At 40.8% G+C, this 25,684-nt stretch overlaps 1 protein-coding gene across 4 annotated transcripts in view; it reads left to right on the forward strand.

The window, feature by feature from the left end:
- PCSK5 (proprotein convertase subtilisin/kexin type 5) overlaps positions 1 to 25,684 on the forward strand; it is a gene marked incomplete at its 3' end in the record, with an annotated part of 433,646 nt that overhangs the window by 117,405 nt on the left and 290,557 nt on the right. For all 4 annotated transcript variants that reach the window (XM_080668429.1, XM_080668430.1, XM_080668431.1 and 1 more), the window contains exons 4-5: positions 403 to 546; positions 4,435 to 4,511. In XM_080668429.1, coding sequence (XP_080524555.1) covers positions 403 to 546; positions 4,435 to 4,511 — 221 coding nt within the window. The remainder of the gene's footprint in view (positions 1 to 402; positions 547 to 4,434; positions 4,512 to 25,684) is intronic.

Consider the following 25,684-nt stretch of genomic DNA (forward strand, 5'->3'; position numbering starts at 1 on the left):
TCCCACATCTATCCTTCCTGCCTTCCCCTATTATCATGCTAGCTATCCATGTTTCTATTCTAACAGGCAATCCCCCAAATTTCTGTTAAATTTTTTAAAATTTATCTTTATTGTTGAAAGTATTACAGATGTTCCCTTTTTTTCCTCCCATTAACCCCCTCCAACCCGCTCCTCCCTTCTCCAGGCCTTCACCTCACTATTGTCTGTGTCCTTGGGTTATGCATATAGCATATACTGGTATATTCTTTGGTTAATCTCTTCCTGTCCCTCCTCCCCGCTTCCCTTGGATTTGTCAGTCTGTTCCATGCTTCCAGGTTGCATTATCTTAACAAGCAGGTAATTCTCCCCCCTCCTTACTGTTTAGTAATCTGCAATGTCCCATTCTCCCTCTTCCTCCGTTAGCACTGCAGTGACAACACGCACCCCTGCCAATCGGACATGAACATTGAAGGAGCCTGGAAGAGAGGCTACACGGGAAAGAACGTTGTGGTGACCATCCTGGACGACGGCATTGAGAGGACGCATCCGGATCTGATGCAGAACTATGTGAGTGCTTGCTGCGGTTGGGGCGCCTTGCCTCCTTGGAAGCAAGGGAGCTCGTGGTAGGATTATCAGAAAGGGGGGAAACTACTGGAAAAATGCAACAACCTGATGCAGTGGTCTGTGTACTGCTCCTGTCTTATAAGAGACGCACTCTCAGAGCTCAGGACCCATGAGATAACGCTTTCAACTCCTGTGTGCCTTTGATGTTCTGACAACAAACAGCAGGTGATAAGGTAGCAGGAACCCACCCCTAACACCACCTGCTCCAACAACAACTGCTCTTCTCAACTCCTCCACACAGCTAGGAACTGCTGTTTCTTTTATGGAGAAAAGTGTACGTGGAACTTTTCTCAAGTTATTCTGTTGGTCTATTTCTCACCTTTTTTAAAGGACAGTAATGATCAGCCTACCGGTATTCCTTAGGGATCAATGAATTCTCTTTCTTAAGAAGGCACCACAATTCCAGGACTCAGACAGAACATAAGATGAGCCCAAGGTCATAGAACAAGCAAAAGTGCTGAAACTCGGTACTTTCATTGAAAGCTCATGATCTTGATACCCAGTGCCCACGTAGGGCGTACGGGGCGGGGGGAGGGAGGGTAACCTGTTCCAGGACACTGGGATCTTTTGCTCCAGGGGCCTTCAGGGCCCCTCTACCACCATGATAGTCACTGCCTGGGAATGTGCCAATGGCCCCCTGTCTTCTGCTCTCCAGAATTATCCATTCCTGGGCTTCTCCTCCCTACGTTTGGTGAAAAATGCCATCATTATCTGCTGATGTGCCATTCTTTGTCTGCTCTAAATTCCGGCTTCCTGACACCTTGATATTCTCCCTAAAATATTTCTTGTGTTACTCAAGTGCCTGCAATGACTCCCTGTTACCTGCAGATAACAACTCTGATTCTCGTCACGGCTTCACAGAAACTCCTGGTGGGTCTCACTCACACCCATGCCTCCCGACTTCTGCTCTGACTTCTTTCCTGTTGACAACTGTTTCCAGCCAGAAACACTGATATCACTGTATACCCACTTAAACGTCAGTCACTTTCATGCTTCCCATGAAACCTTGGGGTAGAATTGGCCATACATTCTCTTCAATGTTTCTCATTTGTTCAATCTCATTTATTTAATGGCACTTAACTTCTCTTAAATTAATTTTCCTCTTGTCACTCAAACCTGAAAACCCTCCATTTTATGTTTGCAAATAAAGTACTTCCAAGTCACTTCCTTGGCACATCAGAAACTACTACTGTCTCCAGCAGTCACCCAAGATTCTGACCAATGAGAACCTTCCTTCACACAGAATACTCAGTATCACCTCACACTTTCATCAACTTCAGTTACGTTTCCTCCCAATATTCTGCCTCACTGCCCTTTTTGTTTAAAAAATTCAGCCAGTGTCCTGGCCAGTGTGGTCAGTTGGTTGGAGCATTGGCCCATACACCAAAAGGTGGTGGGTTCGATTTCCTGTCAGAGTACATACCCAGGTTGTGAGTTCGATCCCTGGTTGGGGCGCATTCAGGAGGCAACCGATTGATATTTCTCACATCAATATTTTTCTGTCTCTTTTCTCTAAAATAAATTTAATAAAAGGCATATCCTCAAGTGAGGATAAAAAAAAAATTCAGCTAAGAAACTTCACAAATTAATTTTTGTAATGAAATCCTGAAACAAGTTTCCTCAAATTAGATGATTTTCCCTAAGGTGAGAGAGAGAGAGAGAGAGAGAGAGAGAGAGAGAGAGAGAGAGAGAGAAGAAGGAACTAGAAATTCATTTAGTTATCATTTGAGCAAAACACTTGAGTGGTTGCTCTCACCCTGCCTCCAAGCACACTCAGATAAACTTGTCTCTTCACAGCATAGACTTTTAGAGCTAAAAAGGAACTTCAGTCTCCTCACTTGGTAGGCTAGGAAATGAGGGCTGAAGCCTAAAATGAGTTAACGCAGACTGTAGATAGAACAGAACTGTGGCTATGGATCTCCTAGCAAATAAGTCTTTCTTGTCATATGCAGTGCTGTTTTTATGGTATACTAGAGGCCCGGGGCATGAAATTCGTGCGCGGGTACGGTCCCTCGGTCTGGCCTGCGATCAGGGCCATCTTCCCCAGCTGCCCACAGCCAGCCCCGCCCCCCACCGCCACCCACCACTGGTTCCCCATTCACCATCTGGTGGTCGGTGCTTGATGGCCAGGGGAAGGGTCCGAGAGGTCGGCTGTTCCCACCCGCTTACCAGCCCCACCCCTGCAGCAGGTGGCCATCAGGCAATCGAGCCTGCCAGCCGGGGAAAGGAACCAAGAGGTGGTCAGTGCGTCTCATACTGAATGGTCCAGTGGTCGTTCTGGTCGTTCTGCCGTTAGGGTCAATTTGCATATTACCCTTTTATTTTATAGGATTCCTGCTCCCCGCTGCATTGGAATGTATCTAACAAAGTACAAACAGCTTTAACCTAATTGTGATTGCCATTCTTACTGTTTTTATTTTTCCCCTTGAAAGAAAATTCCAGAATTTATCTGTGCCATTAGCAGTACTGGCCCCTTCTTGGTTCTAATGTCAGAGCTATGATGAGCAGAGAAAAGCACAATGGGTGGGGTGTCAGATGGTCTGGGTTCAAGTCTTGGTTCCACAGGCAGTTGGTTTCATGCCTGTGGAACCACGTTACTTAACCTCTCTGGCCTGGTTGTTCAGCCTGTCTTGGCCTCTGTTTCCTTCTAAGTAAAATTAGTAAGTTACACTAACTACACTCCTTCATGCTCTCTGACCACTGAGCAGGGCTACATGGCCCCCTTTATCCAGGAAGCAGGGACTTGGCACCTTTATATGTAATGCATATATTTTGCTTAATTCCCTCAAACATTTCAGAGTCTATGTACCATAAGTTATTTTTAGAAACAGAGCCTTTGATAAAATAGAAAACAAAGATAAATTTATGTTCACTAAAACCAAAATCAGGAATTAACAAAAAGCATCAGAAATTCAAAGGATCCTAAATTAGTTCTATGCAGGGTTGGGCAAACTTTTTGACTCGAGGGCCACAATGGGTTCTTAAACTGGACCGGAGGGCCGGAACAAAAGCATGGATGGAGTGTTTGTGTGAACTAATATAAATTCAAAGTAAAGGAGCGGAGGGGAGAGCAAGAGAACTCTCCACTCTTTCAGCTCCGCGGGCCGGATAGAACAGCCGAATGGGGTGGATCCGGCCCGAGAGCCGTAGTTTGCCCAGGGCTGATCTAGAGTGATATAAATTTGCTTCAGAGGTATTTTTGCCTCATTTTGAACTTTGTTGGTTATTTTGATTGGGTTACAAGGCCATTGGATTTTAATAAAAAGTTTGAATTATAGATTCTTTTATAGTAGATAAAACATCTGAAACCAGACAAGTATCGCCTAATAGAGATCCTAAAATAACCTGATATAGTAAATTTTAAATACTTACTTTTAATTGACCTGCCAATTATTTGTGAATGATTTTTATCTTAAAAAGTGTTTGAATTATGGTAAGGGATTTGACATTCAAGAAATGAAGATAGAGAGTCCATGGGGAATAAACCCCTTTGCTTCTAGGTGGTCCAGGAATACTTCACAGAAAAGGTGGTAATTGAGGGCATATTGAAGAAATTGGGTAAGAGGCCAGTTCTTGGTCTAAGAGGAAAAGTACTGGCAAGAATCGACCAGACACATCTTTGGTCTGTGAAGAGTATTTCTTCTCTCTAAGGGAGGAAAAAGACAACACTGATTATTACTGAACAAGGCATCCTGACACTAGCGAACCATGAATGTATTATTTAATCTAATTACTCTCTTGCAGAAATGTGTTTAAGAATGCATGAGCCTGCAGGATAATGGCTAATTAATGACCATCTGTCTCCTTTCTCTCTCTCCTCTGTGGCCATAGGATGCTCTGGCCAGTTGTGACGTGAATGGGAATGACTTGGACCCAATGCCTCGTTATGATGCAAGCAACGAGAACAAGTAAGGGCCAAGGGAAGGCTGACTGGCGTGTGACTGGCAGGGAGCCTTGCTTTTTGCTTTTGCTGAGAGAAATACTTTACTTGGGACTCCTTGGTAACAGATGATCCCAAATTTGCTCCAGGATAAACAAGTGTCTTTCCACGGAAGCTTCTGGGTAATAAAAGGGAGAGGTCCACACAATAAGAATCATTGCAGAGAGAAAGAGAGAGAACACTTTAGAATGATTCAATTTCCAGATTTTGAGAGGAGAGCTGGGGAATATTAATAATTATCGTTCAAGTGGTAATTGACCCTGTGACCTATTTGTTTAGGAATGGGGTGCTAAAGGGAGAGGCAGAGAAAGTATCTCCCAAAAGAGCTGCTTTACTCTGTTAAGTTCAACAAACTTGATTGAATACTACGCTTGAGGACTCTTTCCTCTCCTTTTCCTGTCGTGATGGCGTTTTCCACTAATAGACCTAAACACTTAGAAGGTTTGCCATGTGTGGAACACATTACATTTCTTATCTCCACAGTCAAGAGCTTTAGAAACCCATTTAGCCACAGTTACACTTTCCTGTTAGTACAGTAGTTTTTATGAAAGCAAATGAAAATGCACATCTCTTTGATAAGGTAGGATATCTTAACATTCTTCAGAAAGTAAATGGAATGGTATTTGTTGCTTATGATGATATAGGTTTTTTAAAGGCTGTATTTATTTCTAATCTCTAGATCACATTAACTTTTTTCCTTTTACTGCAAAGCTCCTCCAGCATAATACTGTGATTCAGATACTATCATTGGAATTCTTATTTACATATTTTAGTTTGGGTTCTGCAGAAGTTTCAAAGAGAGGTGTTGTGCCCATTTATTATGTACTGTTTTCAGCCTGTGTTTTTCCTTAGGGAAAAAATTTCTCAGCAAGGATTATTTGATTAAGTCAATAAGTTTAGATAAAACTATCTGACCTAGATAATTGTGACTGTACATGGGATTTTTTTCTCTCTCTTTACCATCTACCAAAAGAGTTACTTTGGAAAATATGCTGATTGTTGATATTAAAAACTGAGTAAATATTATAGATCACATTTAGTGGTGAAAGCATTAATATGCAAATGGATGTAGATAGAATTTTCTAGAACTTTCTAAAGAGAAAGGGAACTAAACTAAACTGGGTCATTTCAGATCTGGTCATTGCTCTCCAGATTACACTGTTTGAAGTTATAGTGAATTTCACACAAATTTGAGATCCTGAGCTACTGTATTTAACCTAATGTGCAAGTTAGAAGGAAACACGAAAGAAAAAACTTGAAGCTTCAATAAAGTCATCACTAATAAATATCAATCTATTCTGCTATAATGCAATGTATGTATTCCTAAAAATGCTTGCACTCTTCAAGATCTAAAACCACAGAATAATAAGCAAATGGAGTTGGAGCTCAGCACTCAAAAACTTCATCAGTGATACACACAAAAATGATTCAAAACAATCCCCACTTTATCCAGGTAAAGTGGTTAAGAAATATATAAAACTACAATTACTGTATCCTTTATCTGCATAAAGACCTGAAGTTTGCTAGTGGACATGTGTGCCCATTAGGTCAATTCCTACTCACGTGCCTGCCACTCTGTGTGCAAAAGTCAAAGAATAAGAGGAAAAAAGAAAGATGAACATTTCTACAAAGGACAGAGACTAGAGAGGACAATCATAAAGGAGGCTTGGAGGAAAGGGGGACAATGAGGCAGAGTGAGGTACACCACCAGTACAGCCTTTGGGAGCCTGGCAGCTGCAAGTTATTATGAAATGGAAGGACGGTGATCGGAAATCATGGGAAGCAGCAGCCCGGCTATGGACACGTGCGGACCACCGTGCTCCTGCGGGTGTAGCTCTGGGTAGTGTACCATGTGTTGTTCAGGGCAACAAATGCAAATTTCACATATGTTCAAATCATTCTCTAATGTATCAGTCATTGTTGATTGATTGCTTAGATATATCAATCAAAATAATTTTATTTTAAAAACAAAACAAATAAACATCTGTGTTGTCAAGGCAAGCAGTATAGCAGAACTGACTGTACTATATCCTTTAGCTAAATTTATCCCATCAACATTTATGTAGAGAAAAGAGAATCAGAAAAGTCTAGATCATGTTAATACCCAAAGTCTGGAGGGACAAGAGAGTCTCTTGGTAGAAAATGAAAACATATTGTGGCCTGTAGTCAGTTCTCTCTGAATGTACATGTACTGAGTTTTGCATTGAAACCGTCTGTGGTGATAGTGACTGTTCTTCAAGGGGGGGTGGGGGGGTGGGGCGGTGGTCCTGACCTGTGACTAACATCGCTGACCACAAAGTCTATATGTAAAGATAATTCTCTCAGTATTGGCTTTGATGGCTCTTTACAGTCTGCCTTTTAAAAACTGTATTCTTTGTGAGGATTCCTTTTCAACTTGGCCACTCCCCAAGACCTTTGTTTTAAGAAGAATCACAGCATTCTGCTCACTCTGGGGTGTTCTGAGGTGTCCTGTTTTGACTCATTCTAAGCACCGTCCATGGTCCATTGAATGTAGTGTGAATTTGATTATTAGGGGATATGGGAATTGGTCCAGATGTGTGCTGAGGTTTGTAGTCTCGAGAGAGAAATGTGGCATTTTTCATGGTGCAATGCCAGCACTGCCTACCTCTATTGTATGAAATTCAGCAGTCACCTGGGCTATCAAATGCCCCTTTATCTCCTCTCATAGTGCTGCCTGATTTTTATTTATTTATTTTTGCCAGCCATAAGCATGTAGTCACGCATTTAGGGTTACAATTAAAATATCTTCTTTGTTCATTACACTATAACTATAGATGTGATTGATGGATCTGCCTGTAAGCATAAATTCATAGACAGATAATTCTGTTTGAATAAAGGTCACTTGGTCAGGAAATAAGAGTGGGTTTGTAGTCTAGAAGAGTTGACTTGCCTTGGTTCTTCTTGATTAAATTTATAGTCTTTGGACCTCACTACTCTGAACTTTAGTACGTTTTCTTTTTAAAATCTCTAAAATGGGCATAATACTTCCAAAGAGTAGCAGTGAAGTATGTAAAGCACCAAGCATACTGCTGACTATATAACAGGTGCTAGATAATTATAGCTTTTATTATAATTATGTGTTTTATTCCTTTTTCCAGTTCTTGGTAAGTAATGGGTTAAAATTATAATTACCTCAACATAAATATGCATATGGGCATATAAAATTTAAACTGTGACTTGGAGGTCTTCATTTCCAAGGTTAGGGGTTTAGTTAGATCTTTCTGGTCCTTTAGGGGCTGGGAGCTATGAATCATTCCGTCTATAATAAGTCTGCTTTTCATTAATTCCATTTCCCCATCTCCCTCGGGGATCAGGAGACCTTGAATTTGATAGTCAAGGGGAGGAATTTGCTATGCAAGTGCCTCCTCATTGTATGGTCTGGACCTGTAGGCTTCAGAGCATATTTGAAATTATTTCATATGTGGCAGCATTTGCTCATTCATTCAATAGGTGTGCATTGATGCCCCACTTTGTGAGTGATGATGCTATGCTAAATGCTTGGGGCATGTCATGGTGAAGTAATAGAGGTTACTTACTAAAGGATTGAGTTGGGAGATGACTCAGTAAGAAGCTGTAATGCCTGAAGGGCTTCTGGTACTAAGAGAGAATATACCCTCACAACTTTATGCAAATCATTGTTTCTTAGACTCACACGATTACATTTCTAGTCCTAAAGCTTTGGGGTAAAGGTAATCACTTCTGAAGTACTAAAGTTATAAAAATCCACTTCTTACTACTTTTTCAAGTCCCCCAAATGGTAGTGTGTCAGACCTAAATAACGGATACTCAAGAAAAAGCATTATTAGGGGAAACCATACAACTAGTCCTCCAGTTCGGCTTTGCCTCTATTCATACTAGCTTGTTGAATAAAGCTTACTGCATTGTTCTAGGCTTTAAAATAGAAAATGCCTCCCTGTAAATGAAACTGCCTCCTGGCATTTCATACCACGACTCCTATTTCCGATAAATGAATTATTGATGTCTGAGCTAGATTGTCCCTTCCCTAGGTTGCTTCTTGTTAAATGTTCCCTCTGCTTAAAAGTCATAGCCACATATTTAGTGGGAGATGAGACCATGGCATTATATTTTGAGTGTAACACATATGGGCCCAGAATCTAATCCCTTTTTAAAATAAACCAATCCACAGGTGAAAGACTCATTTTCCCAAAGGAATGGATTTTTCATTTTGTTGCTTATCTCTGTTTCTAGGAAGATTTAACCGGGGTGGATGGAAGCACATTTCTTCTGGTCCTTTAGTCTCCTTTCACACATCGTTTCCGGTTTTAAGAATGCCGCCATGTTGCAGAAACCCAACTGTGTTTGGCCTCTCTTTCTTATTCTTAGAGATGGACTATTGTCAGGGGAGAGTGTCCCAAAGCCAGGCCAATGAATGTAGATAGTGTTTTCTGATTATAGGGATATATTAATCCAATCTGAGAGAGAGAGAGAGAGAGAGAGAGAGAGAGAGAGAGAGAGGGAGAGAAAGCACACTTTAGGTCTGTGATTAATAGCTGCGTGACCTTAATACTTCTTAATGTAGCAGCATTCTTTCTTTACACACAGGATTTAGCCAAACATGTTAAGATAAAATTACCCTGTAGCTAAGTAGGTGAGAAAAAAACCTGCCAAAGAAAAGCAAGGCCATTATCAGAGGCTGGTTTGTTTTCCAAATATTTTCAAAATTTTCCCTCTAATCCTTTTGCAAAATAACATCTCCAATATACTACATGGTAGTTGCCACATCAGTGATTGTCAAGTGAATTTATGCAACATTGTCCCTACAAATGAACAGACCAGAAGCTGAATATCCACAGAACAGACAGCTGTGAAAAACATCTGACACTTTTCATATACAGCCATAGATTTTATGTCCATGAAAGAGCCTGCAGTGAATATTTTAGAAAACTCATTTCTATCATATGGCTTCTTGATGTAATCAATACATTGAGATACATTTTGATATCTTTTTGGTTCTGGGAAGGCTCTCTGGGTGCTGGAGCCTCACAAAAAGCTGTAGTACGATGAGAAAAGGTCTCTCTCAGACCAGAGGGCAGCTATCCTCTCCCTTCCCCTCAACAGTCATCAGTCACCGAGTCCTGACAGTTCTCAGCATTGAAGTCCTGCTCTGTGATAGTTCTCCAGAGACACCCCCCATCCATTTCTCCACACTAGCCTTCCGTTAGTCTTCCCTCTTCTCTCACCTGCCTCCTTATAAAATCTCCTACAAGGCTTCCCTGTCTCCAGTCTCACCCCATCCCGCCGAGATCTTTCTAAACCAAAATAAGAACATTAACATCCTTTAATGTCTTGACATTTCATTAAAAATACAAGACCGTCAGGACCCCGCTCCTCCCTCATTATTAAGTCTGCTCTGCTCTGTGTCCTCTCCTCCTCCCAGTTTATTTATTAGCCTGTCAGGACTTGGAATTCCCCAAATGTTCCGCCACTGTTCAACCTTCCACCAGCTGCACCTGCACATTCCCTCCTCCCCCCGCAGCACATGTGGGTTCCCCTGTGGTGCCTGCGCTCACCCGCCCTCATCCGTGCTGGTTACCCTCCAGGGAGATTTCATGGCACCTGTGAACTTACTTTTCTATACAATCTTTTCTGTTGTGGATGCAATCACACTTACCAAGGTGGGGAAGCGAGAGGCAAGACCAGATACTGAGATTATATTACTTATAATCATTATCAGAGTGTCTACTTTGATTGGCTCATCTAGATGAACTAGCAAAATGTATCCCAGTCGAAGTAGTAACCTTTTAAATGGTGTTATAGCCATATATATATGCACGCACACACACACACACACACACACATATGTGTGTGTATATGTATATATATTTGTGTATATATATATTTGTATGTATATATATTTATATAGAGTGTTATATATAGTTAGTTATATATGGAGTGTTATATATAGTTAGTTATATAGTTATAGTTAGTTATACTTTTATATAGGTCCTTACCTTGTGCTGCATATCTTTTTTTAACCCTTTACCTTTCTACAGAGAAGAAAGCTGATCTCTAGGTACTGCATTAATGGGCTCCCTTGCCTTCTGGGTTCCAGTTGGGTTTGGCCAATGGAAGGCTCAGGCAGGAGATAGTGGGATGCTCTACAGTAAAAAGGGGTATTGATTCTCTGCCCCCTCTTTGCTGGGGCACTGGGGTGAGCTGTATCCCAGAAGATTATAACTGCTGTCAGGTGGCCCTAGGACTGACCTCCTAAGAGCTGCCCTTTGTGGGTATCAATAACCACTTCCTTCCCAAGGCTCTTTAAAGTTAGGGGTTCCAGTGTTGCTAGTCTGAAACACTGCCCAATCCCTATTGCTGTCCCCAAACCCCTGCATCTTTGTATGAGTCCCTTGAATAAATTTTTCTCATGTCCAGTATGAAGGAGCCCTATGTTTCCTGATTGGCTCTTGACTGACAGAGATATGGTACTCCTTGAGCCTAGTAACTTTAGGATGTTTAGACATGCCTAAGATAGAAAATAATATATGTGTGTGTGTGTGTGTGTGTGTGTGTGTGTGTGTGTGTGTGTATATATATATATATATATACACATACACATACATATACACATACATATATATATACATATACATACATATATACATATATATACATATACACACACACATATATATATACATACACACACATATATGTGTGTGTGTGTGTGTGTGTGTGTATATATATATATATATATATATATATATATATATATATGCCTAAGCGACCGTTATGATGGAACGACCAAAAGGACCAGAACAACCAGTTGCTATGATGCGCACTGACCACCAGGGGGCAGATGTTCAATGCAGGAGCTACCCCCGGTGGTCAGTATGCTCCCACAGTGGGAGCACGGCTCAGCTGACTAACAGGCACCAGAAGCCGGGCTCATGGCTGGCAAGCACTGCTGCAGCGACATGAACCTCTCCCGCTGCCGCAGCAATGCTACCAAGTGGCTACAGTGGCCAGTGCAGTGGGGCTGGGATGAGTGGGAGTGGCATAGTGCCTGGCCTGGGCTCAGGTTTCACACACTACTACATCCCTTGGGGGATGTTGGGCTGCTGGTTTCAGCCTGATCTTCTGCAGGCCAGCCTGCGGGGGATTGGGCTGAAAGTGGCAGTCCCACATCCCCCGAGGGGTCCTGGATTGCGAGAGGGAGCAGGCCAGGCTGAGGGATCCCACTGGTGCACACATCCTTGCACCGGGCCTCTAGGTAGATATACAAATAGGGTTTGTCTGTAATGAGAGCTGAATAAATACAGAAAATGGTAATCTAACCTAGAATTCCATTCTTACACCTGTCACCTGATGTATAAATATTCACTTTTTATAAAGCATTGCCTTCATTATTTTGGGGCTTATGATCATGATAATTCAGTCTTCAGACCCTTTTGTTCTTCCCTCTGTCAGTTCCAGTATGTTCTCCTCAAGGATTTGGGGACTTACTCTCATGGGGCTCTCATAACAGTTTTGATAAAGGGTGTGATTGATGCTCTAGGTTAAAGTGATATTTGGGTATAATTTATGCCTACCCAGTGCACTATTGACATGAATAATTAATAGTAGCTTCAATTTAAATCTCTTATTTAAAAAACAAACTCACCAATTCCAGAGGCCTCTACAGCTGATGGAAATTGCAGTAAGGGAAAGAGAGAAGTATCCTTTTTAAATAATGGATTAAGTATTTGAGCAGGGTTTCTAGACAAGTGTATTTATTTATCTTTCTCTCTTAATCTTCTCCTCTAACTTCCACCTTGGACCTTTATATTTTTCTCTTGTTTCCTTATGCCCAGAAATATGTAAAATTTAGAGTAGGAAGACCTTGAGAAGTCAGCGCGAGGCTACATAATGTGTGTTATTGCAGAGTGTTGGAGAAGGCATCCAAGACTTTTCCAATGTGATGTTTGGACCTTCATGTTAGATGCTGAATAAGGAGGCAAACTGAGTGGGGAAGGAGCCCTTGTTTTGCGTCTCTCACCCTCCCGGTACAGATACCAGGAGAACGTGCTGAAAATACAATGAAACTGCACACGGGCTGATAGTTCACTTTATTATCGTGGTAATAGTAACATATCGGTTGCCTTCTCTTCAAACCAAATGCCTTCTAAGTTAAGGAACTAACGTTAAACTTGTGTTATTATACGCTAATAGACATGTCCGCATTTTTCTGTTTTAGCAATTCAGGTGCAATAGAAGCCTGTTGTTCTAGTGTATTTAAGATAAGTGTGTGTTTAATATCAGCAGAAGATGTGCGTTTCAGTTGCAATCCTTAATAAAGGTGGACAGGTAGAAAAGATGTCCTTTAGGTCAGAACATATTTGACTAGTTCTCATGGAGGAGGCCAGCAAAGAAGGCAAAGCCACACAGGAAACCATGCTCTGCTTTCAGGTGAGACCAGGTGCCTGCCTTGTTCGCTCCATCTGTGGCCTTGGGGAAGCATTCTTATCAGAGCCTTCCTTGCCACATCAGTATCTCAGCGTCCCTGTTTAACTTAAACAAACAACCAAACATCTGCACATCTACTACTGGCTTGCTATTTGAATATATTTGAATGCAGTGTAAGCAACTGAGGATAAAATTAGCATATCTGCATGTAGTCTCATTACTGCTCACAGCAACCCACATTCAGAGATAATGCCTAGAGAGAGAGGAAGTAAAGTGCCTAGTGTCATCGAGGGGCAGTGGGAATGTCAGCTCATTGTTCCCATGGCATCTATTTACCTGCAGAGCTAAATTAATCTGTAGCCGAGTAGATGAGAAATTAATTCCTGTGTTGAGCACATGCTTCAGTAAGTTTATTCCCTTGGGAGAGGTGTAATACCAGATGGGTGCTCCACTGTGATCAGTACACACTCGGTGGCCTGGCTCTACCACGTGCTGGTACTCAGGGCCCTGTCTCTCTCTCGAGAGTAGGGGTTGGTCCACAAAGCTTGCCAATACCTTAAGTCCATGTGACTTTGAACAAGTAACAAAGATAATTTGTTACAGAAAGTGATTGTATAGATCTGACTTCACCATGATATTGTTCTGTGGAAATAAATGAAGGCCACCCAAGTGAGATTGGAGGCTGTTTATCAGAACTTACTCTCTCAAGGAAGTCAGCTTCCATCACTTGAAGGCAGACACAAGACTTGGGAAAGCTGTATAGTTCTGGGAGGGGGGATGTAGAGAGAGAGGGAGAGGGAGAGGGAGAGGGAGAGAGAAGGCTTCAGGTATGGTTATCATGGGAAAGCTGGAACTTGGGTGTCTGTTTTCTAGCAATTCTGGTATTTACTAACAGTTGTTTGTTTGTTTTTTAATTAAATTTGAGTGAAACAAATTTGAATGAGTACCTGGTGGTCAATTTGAATGAGTACCTGGTGGTCATAATGTTTTGGAAACTATATAAATGTGCCACAGGTATGGTTGTTATTAACATTATTAAGGACAAGAATAAGTAATAAGACTTAGACTAAGTCTTAGAGGACAGGTATCTTTCACATTTCTCTACACGGAGATACGGACTGTTTGAGGTTGGAATGATATGAACTAAGAGATGCTTTCCAATGTTTTTGCACTAAAATGACAACCCTTGAGAGTGCTCTGCACATGTCGGCTGTGAAAGAAAGATTCTCTGTAGGAGAAAAAGAGTGCACCCCAGGAGAGCCTATGGCCATCAGAAACCTCCTACCCTAGGAAGGGTTTATAGCCTTGTGTCCTGCTTTGAGGAGTTACGTGAATCCTCTTGCTTGTAGAACACTGAAAATAGCTCCGAGGGTGTGAGGCCAACAGGGGGCTGCTTGTGATTTTTCCAGCGTCTCCTGGAGCCCCACTTCCTCCACCTGTGTCCTCTTCTCAAGCTGCCATCTCATGAATTTTAGAAAAGACTGACCTTTGTTAGAAGAATTTACCTCATTCTATTTTTAGATTTCCTTACACCATCTGCGTGTAATTTATATATGCTAGTAAATGCGCTTGAATTTGCATGAATTGCAGCTATAATAACGTGTGGTGACATCCTGGGCTGAGATGAGCTGACTGCTAAAGATTGTATATGACCTTTTTGCTTTGGGTTGGTTTTTCCTCCTCTTGAGGTTCATCCTCATAGGATCCCCTTCCCCCCTCCCATGCCTGTCCCAATTACCAAATATAGACTCTCATTTTCTCCCCGATCCTCCAGCAGCCCCTGTATCAGGTTGTCACGGATCCCTTTCTTTTTCCACCATCCCGATACCTTGATCTTCCCATAGGCTCTAGCGTAATGTCATCATGCGGAGCAAGAAGCACACATTTGTGTCTAGCAACTGGCCACTCTTGGCACCAGTTTACATCATTTATACTAGGTGATCTGACTAGAACTTGAGTGGTTCGGCAGTTTTAATTATGACTTGTGTTAATTGTATTGGATAATCAAACTCTTTCATAAAACTTGTTTATTTTCTTCCAAAAAGAATGACACGTCCCTTTAATGCTTTTCAGAGAGTGAGAAATATTTGAAACTAAAACAGCTGATGGCTTTTTTCTATCTTTTAACCACCTATCTTTCACATCACGTAAGGAGTATTGGGGGAGGTTGAGTAATGGAGCATCTGAGAAGGAACTGGGATTTGATTGGAAAAAAAGAATTAGAGGACTTTGTTGAAATTTAACTCAAATGGAGGCAAAAGGGGTCCTAAAATGAAGGGCAATCCCAGAAGCAGCTCCTTATCACCTATACTTTGAAGCATACCATTTATGGGACCGCGGAGCCCCCTGCTACCATAACTGTAGTTTTTCCCAATGAGGGGAGGCCACAGCAACTGTACTTAATTCTTGTAGAGGTTGAATTTGTATCATATTGTTCAGTCCCCTATGGGGAGTATCACTAGTGGCGTTATTTTGCTGGAACCACGTTGCACAACATGAATTTATGGAGGTAAGACCAATTATTCTCCACTGTTGTGTTTGTATGAGTGTTCACTTGTATGGAAATCTGTGCAGCTCCAATGCAAATATGAGAAGACATTCAGATAAGGCACTGCAAATTATAAGAATGTTCTTTCTTTTATATTTTGTGATCACACATCATACCTAATAATAGACAAACATATAAATTGACTGTACCTCCACTACGCCCACAGCCAATCAGAGTGAGTATGCAAATTAACCCAACAAAGATGGAGGTTAATTTGCATATGTAGGCATCCAGCAGCCTGGGTCCCGGGAACTTTCTCAGCACCCAGGTCACTCCGAGGTAGGCCCCCCGTGGGTCCTGAGCAACCTGGGAAGGGCCTGAGCCAGGGGACTCCTGGGCAGGGGCGGAGCCAGGTGATGGGAGGGAGCTGGGGGGCCCCTGCCCAGGCCCAGAGGCTTTAGGCCTTGGCAGGGGTGGAGCCAGAGATCGGAGGCAATCGGTGTGAACTACAGAGGAAATACCTTTCTGACCGCTCATTGGCTAAGCTCCCTGTATGCCTCTGGTAATATTCTTAGTAACTTGGGTATAAGAATCCAAAAAGGTGAACTAGGGCTTTTCCACCACACTCCTGGAGAAAAAAAACGAAGGTCCGCTGCTGGAGGGCTAAGAAATGTCATATCCTGCCCTAGCCAGTTTGGCTCAGTGGATAATGCCTAGGTTTGCCAACCACAGGGTCCAGTTCAATTCTGATCAAGGGCATGTACCTAGGTTGCAGGCTCCTCCCTGGCTGGGGTCCAGGTCAGGGCTCATGCAGGAGGCAACCAATCAAAGTGTTCCTCTCACTTTGATGTTTCTCTCTGTCTTTCCCTTTCTCTTCCACATTCTCTAAAGGTCAATGGAAACATATCCTCAGGTGAGAATAAAAAATAAATAAATAAATAAATGTCATATCCTATGAAAGACACATCTTGAAAATGCCTAAAGAAAGTTGTCATTTTTGCATGGTGAAGGGACTGGAGTCCGTGTTGATAAAAACACCTTGGTGGCTGTGGTGACTGGCAGTGGCTGCAGCAGCGGGGTGATGGGGCTGGTGCCTTCCCCTGATCAGCCTGGTCGCCTCAGTAGGACATCCCCTGAGGGCTCCCAGTATGTGAGAGGGGGCAGGCTGGGCTGAGGGACTCCCCTGCCACACACACACACACACACACACACACACACACACACACACACACACACAGTGCATGAATTTCGTGCACTGGGCCCCTAGTTGTTTTTATATCAGTTGATTCCATTCATCATTATCTGATTTCCCCATTGTGTTTCTATGAGCTTCTGCTAGAATCCCCATTGTAAAACTTATTTCAATTATAAGGGACACTAACTCATGTTTAATTCATCCTAGTTGAAACAGAATATTCATATCTTCATGTCTGTTATGGTTTTAACTGGTCTTTGATTCAGGAGATATTGTTTCTTATGCTAAGAGAGTAAATATTGTAACTATGTTACTCTTATCTTAAATTCATGTGTTTCTGAGATTTGTAGGTTTCTGAAATCTGTATAATTATAACACATTAGATTTCCCACAAATATTTGGAGTGAAATGGGAAAATGTATGAGGGGAGGGGAGACCAAGTAACCGCTAGGTAAGTTGTTAAATAAAATCAAATGATCCTTTTATACATTGAGGAAATGTTTTGAGCAATATCCTATAAAAGCATGCTTTATGTTGATACATGTTGTTCATACTTGAAAAGTTATTGCTAGGTCATTGTGATAATTTTTAAAACTTATTTGGTCTTCCTCTGAATACTTCTATTGCTTTGAGAAGCTTGGTGCATGGTTTGGAGAGCAGAGTGTAGAACAACTTTGGTCCCTAAAGAAACTGTGGCTGTTTTTGCCTGGGGCTGTAAACTCAGTGAAGTCTAAGTAGAGTTTAGCCAGGTCAGAATAGGTTTTCCATGAGAGAACGAGAAAAAAGAACAGGTTTTCTGGTTCCCTTAACTGGCGTTAGTCCCTCCACATCATCTCGGATCTTACCTTCTCAAATACAGAGGAGCCATTGACTAAGAATAATAATTTCTCTAAAACTTGAGAGTTCACGAAGCATGTTTACATATATTCTCACTTGACTTGTAAAAGTTCACGTTAGATAGGTAATAGGTAATTCTCTTGGTCCTCCAGATCTGAGTTCTTTTTTATGTATAAGGAATGCCTGTCTTCGGAGTCTTCGGGGGGAGCCAAGACTACTCTCCAGTTCGGTGGGTGGAAGTGCCAGATACTAGTACCTGGCTCATCCTCCCTTGCTCTAGTTGATGACATAGGCCTGGGGTCTAGATTCTAACAACCAGTAGCACCTGTGCATGTTGGTGACAGAAGAGGCCAGGCCAGCTCTCACTGCCTGTGTTCTTCTCCCTCTCCCTCCCAGTAGGTCTTCTTGATCCTTTGGCTCCACCTCGCATATTCTATGCTCCCACAATTCTGAGCTTCCCCCAGCCTTTCCATAAATCACTGGTGTGCTTAACTCAGTTACAGGAAAGAACCTGAAGTGAAAAGTTATTGGGCCCTCTCTTTCCAGAGGAAGAAGGCAACATGCATGGCAGGTTCACAGAGCTCCAGACTCTGCTCTTTGTGTCATCTAATACACTGTCATTTGGAACACGATGTTAAATGCTCTTCTTTTGAATAACAACATTTTGGTCAATGACAGACCGCACATATGACGGTGGTCCCATAAGATTATAATGGAGCTGAAAAGTTCCTACTACCTGGTCATGTTGTAGCTGTCATAACGTCGTGGCGCAAGGCAGGCTCACGTGTTTGTGGTGATGCCGGTATAAACAAACCTACTGCATTGCCAGTCATATACAAATACAACACATACAATCATGTCCAATACCTAGTACTTGGTAATGATAATAAAGACTGCAATACTCATTTATGTATTTACGATACTATACTTCTGATCATTATTTTACAGTGTACACTTTTTACTTACGTGAAAAAGTTTACTGTAAAGCAGTATGTTGTGCTACACCGGCAGCCACCTCATACATATCGCGTTCACCGTCTCTCTCCATTGCCTCATTTTGTCTTGTGATTGATTTAATCCTGTGCTGTTTTGTATGATAACATGCTCTATGGGCTGGCAGTCCAGCAGCAGCAGGCTGTGCCATCTAGGACAGTGTGAGTGCACTCTGTGATGGTTCCATAATCCAACAAATGGCCTAGAAATGCATTTCTCAGATTATACCCCCATCATTAAGCAGCACATGACTGTAGAGACTATATATTGTTAATAAGCAATAGATACTTTTGATCCATGGAAATCATTGTGGTTTGTGAGACTTTAGTACTTATTTAATGGAATATAGTTTCATTCAGGAAAGACTATTTGAATACTGACTAGGAGAATAGCACTTAAAAATGAATCTGGTGAGCCCTAACTGGTTTGGCTCAGTGGATAGAGCGTCAGCCTATGGACTAAAGAGTCCCAGGTTCGATTCCAGTCAAGGGCATGTACCTTGGTTGCAGGCACATCCCCAGGAGGGGGTGTGCAGGAGGCAGCGGATCAATGTTTCTCTCTCATCGATGTTTCTAACTCTCTAACTCTCTATCCCTCTCCCTTCCTCTCTGTAAAAAATCAATAAAATATATTTTTTAAAAATGAATCTGGTGATATACTTACAGTATGTAGAAAATGAACATTAAAAATTTTTCTAAATATATTTTTATTGATTTCAGAGAGGAAAGGAGAGGGAGAGAGAGATAGAAACATCAATGATGAGAGAGAATCATCGATTGGCTGCCTCCTGCGTGCTGCACACTGGGGATCAAGCGAGTAACCTGGACATGTGCCCGGACCAGGAATTGAACCATGACTCCTGGTTCATAGGTTGACGCTCAACAATTGAGTCATGTTGGCTGGGCTAGAAAATGAGCATGTGATCCATCACTTAGCTAAATTCAGTACAACAATTAAAGAAAACCTTTAGGCAGGTGTGATTTGGAGACCATTGGTTTTCCAATAGTGTTTTATGGACATTACCTAATACTTGGTAATGATAATAACTGTAGAGTCTGCTAACAGATCTCACAGAGGGCCCAAGCGTCACTCAAGAGGCTGTATGGAATGGTTGTAGCTCCTTGTTCCACAGCTAAACCTCTTTTTAAAAACTGTTTTAAAATTATTTTAGATGGTGGCATTTCTCCTTAAATTATCTTTAAAGTAAAAGTTCTGTTGATAGAAAACAAAACAAATCATTGTAAACCAGTGCTGCAGACTGTAGAAACAGGGCTCAGAGTTGGCACTGGAGCTAGGCAGAAATCCCAGGAAGGATCCTGCAGGTGGTACATTTGTCATGGGTCTTGGAAAACGACTGAGGAAAGGGAATAATCATTTCTGAGAGAATGTCTGTGATGGCGAAAGTGTCTTGGTATCAGTAAGCTCCTTACATGCTCTGGAATAAAAGGCATCCTATTTAGTCATTTTGTTGTTTTTTTTTTCTTTTTTGCATGAAGAGAAGCCAGAATGTTCTTATTTTCCCCTGGAGCTCTTCTTTTATCAAAAACCTCAAATCCAAACATAGTTTTCCTCTATTTTCCTACCCTTTATGACTAAGTCCAAACGCTTTCCGTGTATGCAAAAATTCATAACTATGCCCATTACCTTTTAGCCTCACCCTTTAATTCACACTGCATCACTCTAGCTTCAACTTTACAGTTGTCTGAAAATAACATGCTATGTTTGTGCTGGAGACTGGTAAACAGTAGGCACTCAATAAGTGATTTATATTGTTATTCTGTTGTGCTATGAGATTGTTAAATGTAAGATGTGACCTCCATGTACACTGTGATTACTACTAATTTGACTCACCTGGAAGCCAAATAGCGCTGCCTCCCTGCTCTGTGGCAGGATCAGCACCCACTTTGTATTGGAGAAAACCAGGGAAGGATAAAAGGCCATGAGATGTAGAATATTCAAATTTTATGGATGACTTTAAAGCAAATCAATAATAAAAGTTTTAAATGAATTTTAATTTGTTCCTATTCTAATATTCCAAATTGTTGTGTAAAATTCCTCTGCCATTTTAATCTTTATTTTTATTCATCTCAAATGAATATAGATAACAGTTTCAGTAAGAGGAAAACACTTTCCTTTATACTGAATACTTTTTGCGAGTATTTTCCATAGCTAAAAGTAAGAAGCTTCCACTTAAACTCTGGGACACAGAGTATAATTTACAATGCAAGTTACCTGGAGCTGTGTTCATTCTTAGCCATCAACTGATTCTCATTCTTAGCCATCAGAAAGGAAATTATAAATTAATTAACCTTTGGTTTAGGGTGTGTGTTTTTTCCCTAGGTATTATGTGCTGGGCTTTCTTGAAATAAGAATGTAAATCAAGTAGTGTACACTTTAAAAAATTGTTTTTACTAAGTAATTAGAGGCTAAAAAAGAGAAAATGGGCCATGCACATATAATTACTGATCAGCAAAACTTCTGAGAAAATTCCTTGAGTGATCTGAAATCTAAAGATAATCCATCTTCCTCTCTTTCTGTCTCATAACATAGATACGCACTTTTCTTTATTATTGTATTCTGATTTATTAACTATAATGTTGATCTTAAAAAATCAAGGTCAAACCTCTTAAATATTTTGCATATGTAGGAAAGAAACAAATCAGAAATAATTGGAACAACTTCAGATTTAGAATTTAGCTGAGAAATTAGAAATAACCCAATGAGTTGTGCATACTCAGGAAAAAGCAATGATTGAGGTCAGACATTTCTGCATGTTTTTATCTTTTACTAATAGGAGATTCAAATTAATGAGAAGAGATATAGACACGGAGATATTTTTGAATTGGGGTTACAAGCTAGAAATAGGGAAGTGTGTCTGAGCAGGATGGCTGTGAATGTGAAAGTCTGATATGAGGCAATAAGCTAAATGATAACAGGAATAACTTGGGGTGAGTCTTTTTTTTGCCACTGGGAGACTTCATTGTCTCCAGTTTGCTGTATGAGCTGCAGAAAATGCATTCTGAATGTTCAGGATACCATAGGCCTTACTAGCCTGGAAATAACTCAAGGTATTGGAGCTAACTTAGAGATTTTGTCATCAAGAATGCCTAGTGACTGAGCTGCAAGTGAAATGAATCATTGGCACTTTTCATCCTCTTATTTTTCTGTGGGAAATTATTTCCACCCAATTTATATGCTAAATGCACAAACAGTGGAAGTAGCATCTGGATTCTTTTTGGCAAGGGAGGGCTTGGGCCTGAAATTTTCCTGGAGAGGTAAATGGATCTAAGAGCTACAGGGCCCTCTCCACGCTGTAACAATTGGTTATTTCAGCGACCTTTTCAACGTCAGATTGTCATAGTAGCGTTTAAAAAATGGAATACCCCTTGTAAGTCTTGTCAAGAAAAATGACCGTAGTCCATCCAGTCTGTGGAAACCACGTCTTTCCTCATGCATCTGCTAAGAGAACATAGAAGAAGAGAAACATCATCATAAATTTTGAAAGGAGTTCTTAGGTTTACTTGATTATTCCAAGGCTTCCTTGACAAAAAATCTCTTAAAAGCTCATTTAATTTTCACAATTTCCTATATGATATATTTATTGGATTTATACTAATGTATTCTTTTTACCAAAAGCTCTTGTGACTGCAGTAATTATTGCGATTAGGAAGAGCTGCAGCAATAAAGCAGCGGTGAGTTATTATCCACACAAGACATCTTTGTGTGTTCTTGAAATTACACTGTGCTCTCCATCCTGATGCAAGAGAAAAGTTTTAAAACAGTGATCATTTCAACATTCTTGTTCAAAATTTGATCTACCTTATTTTCACCAGTTGGTGACTGGTTTCCATGGAAATGGAAATGGAATAAGCATTCCTCGTTTTAGATTTTCAGCTGCCCCATGCCAACTGAGAGCTGTAAATGCCATTTGGTTAACAGCAAGGATCCAGAATTCTTCCATTTTAAAGTGGCAGAGGGAGAGGAAAAGAAATGTTTGCCAAGTCATTTTAGTTTTCTCCCTTAGAAAAGGACACAGTTTTATGATTATCTGAGCTATTGACTGACGATTATCGGTCACACACAACTTCCAACAGTGCCTTTTCCGAGCAATCAATTTAAATGTCTTTTCCACTCTTCACAAAGTTTTTTTACCTTTTTATGATTTAACTGGCCTGTGATTGCCTTCCTGGCTGTCCACCTGCTGTCCCGGTGACAGGCACTGAACAGGAAAGTGGTCAAAATGTTGAAAGGAGACAGTTACATGATCTCACTGATCTGCAACCTGAAGGGGGAAAATCTTGATAAAAGGCATGGGGGCGGGTGTGAGTTGAAAAATTCTCACTGATGAGAGAATGTTAGTTGATTTTGCCATTAGGCTTTTCCATTTCTGAGATTATTGCCTATACCTATACTCTTTCTGGAGCTGTTCAATAGGAAAGATAATGAAAAAAACTATAAATAAGTGCTTTCACATATAATGTTGGAGTATTAATACAGTTTTCTTTTGTCTTGTGTTTGGAGTCTGAAAAATTGAATCCATCTGAATGCTAAAATAAAACTTTAAAAGCTTTAAAACATGATGTTTTCTTTCATATTTTAAGATGTTTAGATACCTGATCTAGAAGGAATGTGACCCCAGTTCTTCAATATCTATCACACAGTGTGATTCTAGGAACGCACTTCTCCTCTTGGGGTACAGAAAGGAGGTTCTCTTTGTCCCAGTGCCTAACTCTAATACGGAAAACCAGACATAATGGCCTCCAGCCATGGGCTGCCCCTGGGTCTCGAAGTGTGTCTCATGGCTAGCTAAAGCAAGTCATGTGTCAACTAAGGAAATAAGATTCTTATCCTAGATGTAGGAAACTGATGAATACTGCAAGGGAGATCTTACTGATGCTGAGCATGTAATGGGAGGCCTGACATTTTCTATTATCACATTGTATTCATGGGAAAAGATCACTTCGATGACTTTGGTTGTAAACAGCTTATGCATTCTAGTAACTTGAGCAAAAAGTATTTGCAGCATGGAAAGGGACTTGCATGGAATGTATACATGGGAGGTCAAGGTAGCAAGCCAGTTGTGGTGATACAGCCTCTGTAGCTGCTTCTGCTCTTTCAAGAGAGGGAAGCAAGTTCCTTATTCTCTGCATTAATCTGCAGCCTTCCTGGTTGGAGAAGCAGTGCAGGAGGGACTCGTGGGTATTGGTGGGAGAAAACATTAAAAAGGAATCCACCTAAATTGTGGCTAGTCTTGTAATGAACGATGCAAATGGTGTTTTATTTTAACAATAAAACTAAAATAATGAAAATACATGTAGTTTATTATCCAGCAGCACACGCAGCTGTAGCCATTCTCACATCAAACAAAAATGAATCATGTTTAAAGTTGGAGTTTTTCTGTAATATTATGAAATTTGAATTTTAGTAGAGTCATAAATGGATTCAGTTTGTAAAAAAAATCTCTATTGGTTTTTCCAAGGGCCATTTGGACTCATTTTATTGACAAATCATTCTCATTTAAAGCCACTGTCATGTTGCCAGCCTCGTCCCATTTTTACTAAATCTCACTCTTCGGGCTCCTCTTTCAACAACGGCTTTCAGGGTGATGGAAGCTATTCTCAAATATTCTTTTCATTGATTGTATAAAATCTTGTGTCTTTTGAAAGTTCATTAGGCAATTGACTTGTTTGAAATGCCTTGTATTGTTTGTTTGCATTTTATATTTACACAGACATAAAGTCTTGGCCCTGAAAAGGACAAGGGATGCTTGAGTTGGCAGTAGTTTCATTAGTGGTGGGATCATTCGTTAAATTTCTTACTTGCTCAGTTAGGAAACCTAAAAATTATGAGGCCCTGTTAAAAAGTACCTGTGGCCCTGGCCAGTGTGGCTCAGTTGGTTGGAGCGTCATCCCACACACCGAAAGGTTGTGGGTTCGATTTCTGGTCAGGGCACATACCTAGGTTGTGGGTTCAATGCCCAGTCGGGGTGCATACAGGAGGCAACTGATGGATGTTTCTCTCTCTCTCTCCCCCTTCCTCTCTCTCTAAAATGAATAATAATAAAAGAGTACCTGTGAACAGTGATCCAAATAGCTTCAAAAGTGCAACTTCTTACGGGGAGGTAGGGGAGGTCGGGGGGGAGGTCAATGGGGAAAAATAAAAAAGGAGACATATGTACTATTTGTAATACTTCAAACAATAAAAATTTAAAAAATAGCAGAAACAAAAAAAAAGTGCAAGTTCTGAGCATTTCTCTCAGAAAAGGTCGCAAATCATCATTACTTTGTTCTGGTCCTGCTAAGGGTGTGTGCCTGAGGTTGCATGTATGGTCTTTCATAAGTATATTTTGCATTTACTCTGTGGAAACACTAGGACCTGCTGTCAGGTGATCTGGGTTCAATCAAGTTCTTTTGCAGTAAACTGGCCGTATTACCTTGGTGGTCACCTGTAAGAATCTGTTTCCTTATGTATAAAATAGGGATAAAAATACATGTAGTGCAAGATTATTGGAGAGATTAAATTAAATATGAGAACCTAGGCAAAACTTCCTGGCAAATATTAATCAGTGATCCTTACCACCTTCATTGATTTGATGTCTAAACTGCACATGGAATTAAGCATTCTTTCAAATGGAAATTGTTACATGTCATTTTTGTAGAGTTGACTGATTTACCTAAAACAGCATTCAGTATCAATATTAAATCATGGGAAGTGGGGGTAAAAAATGTTGAGCATGTGTTTTTTGGTTCCCAAGAAGGCATAAGTGGCTAAGACTGTATTTACCCTTCATGCCTAGAAAGCACAGGTTGGCAAACGACAGACCGTGAGTCAAATCTGCCCTTGACTCTCTAGCTAAGAATGGTTTTTATGTTTTCAAAGGGTTAGGGGGAAAAAAAAGGATATGTGACAGAGACTCTGTGTGACTCTGTAAAGCCTAAAATATTTATATTTAGCCCATTACAGAAAATGTTTGCCAACCCCTACTCATAAACTTATACAAATATGATCATAATAAATACCCATCTCATATTATTTCTAAATGAAATAGGATGTATATTCTAAAATGTTGAATTGATAGTTAGGGATTATGATAAATTATATGTTTTGGAGGGAGGCATTCCTTAATTGTGGGTTTCATACTTCCCTAATGTTGAGAACCTTCCGGTGTGTGAGGAAAGGGCCCTAATGAACTCTGCAAGGAGAA

The sequence above is a fragment of the Plecotus auritus genome (genome assembly GCF_963455305.1).
Source record: "Plecotus auritus genome assembly, chromosome: 5".
NCBI classification, from domain to species: domain Eukaryota; kingdom Metazoa; phylum Chordata; class Mammalia; order Chiroptera; family Vespertilionidae; genus Plecotus; species Plecotus auritus.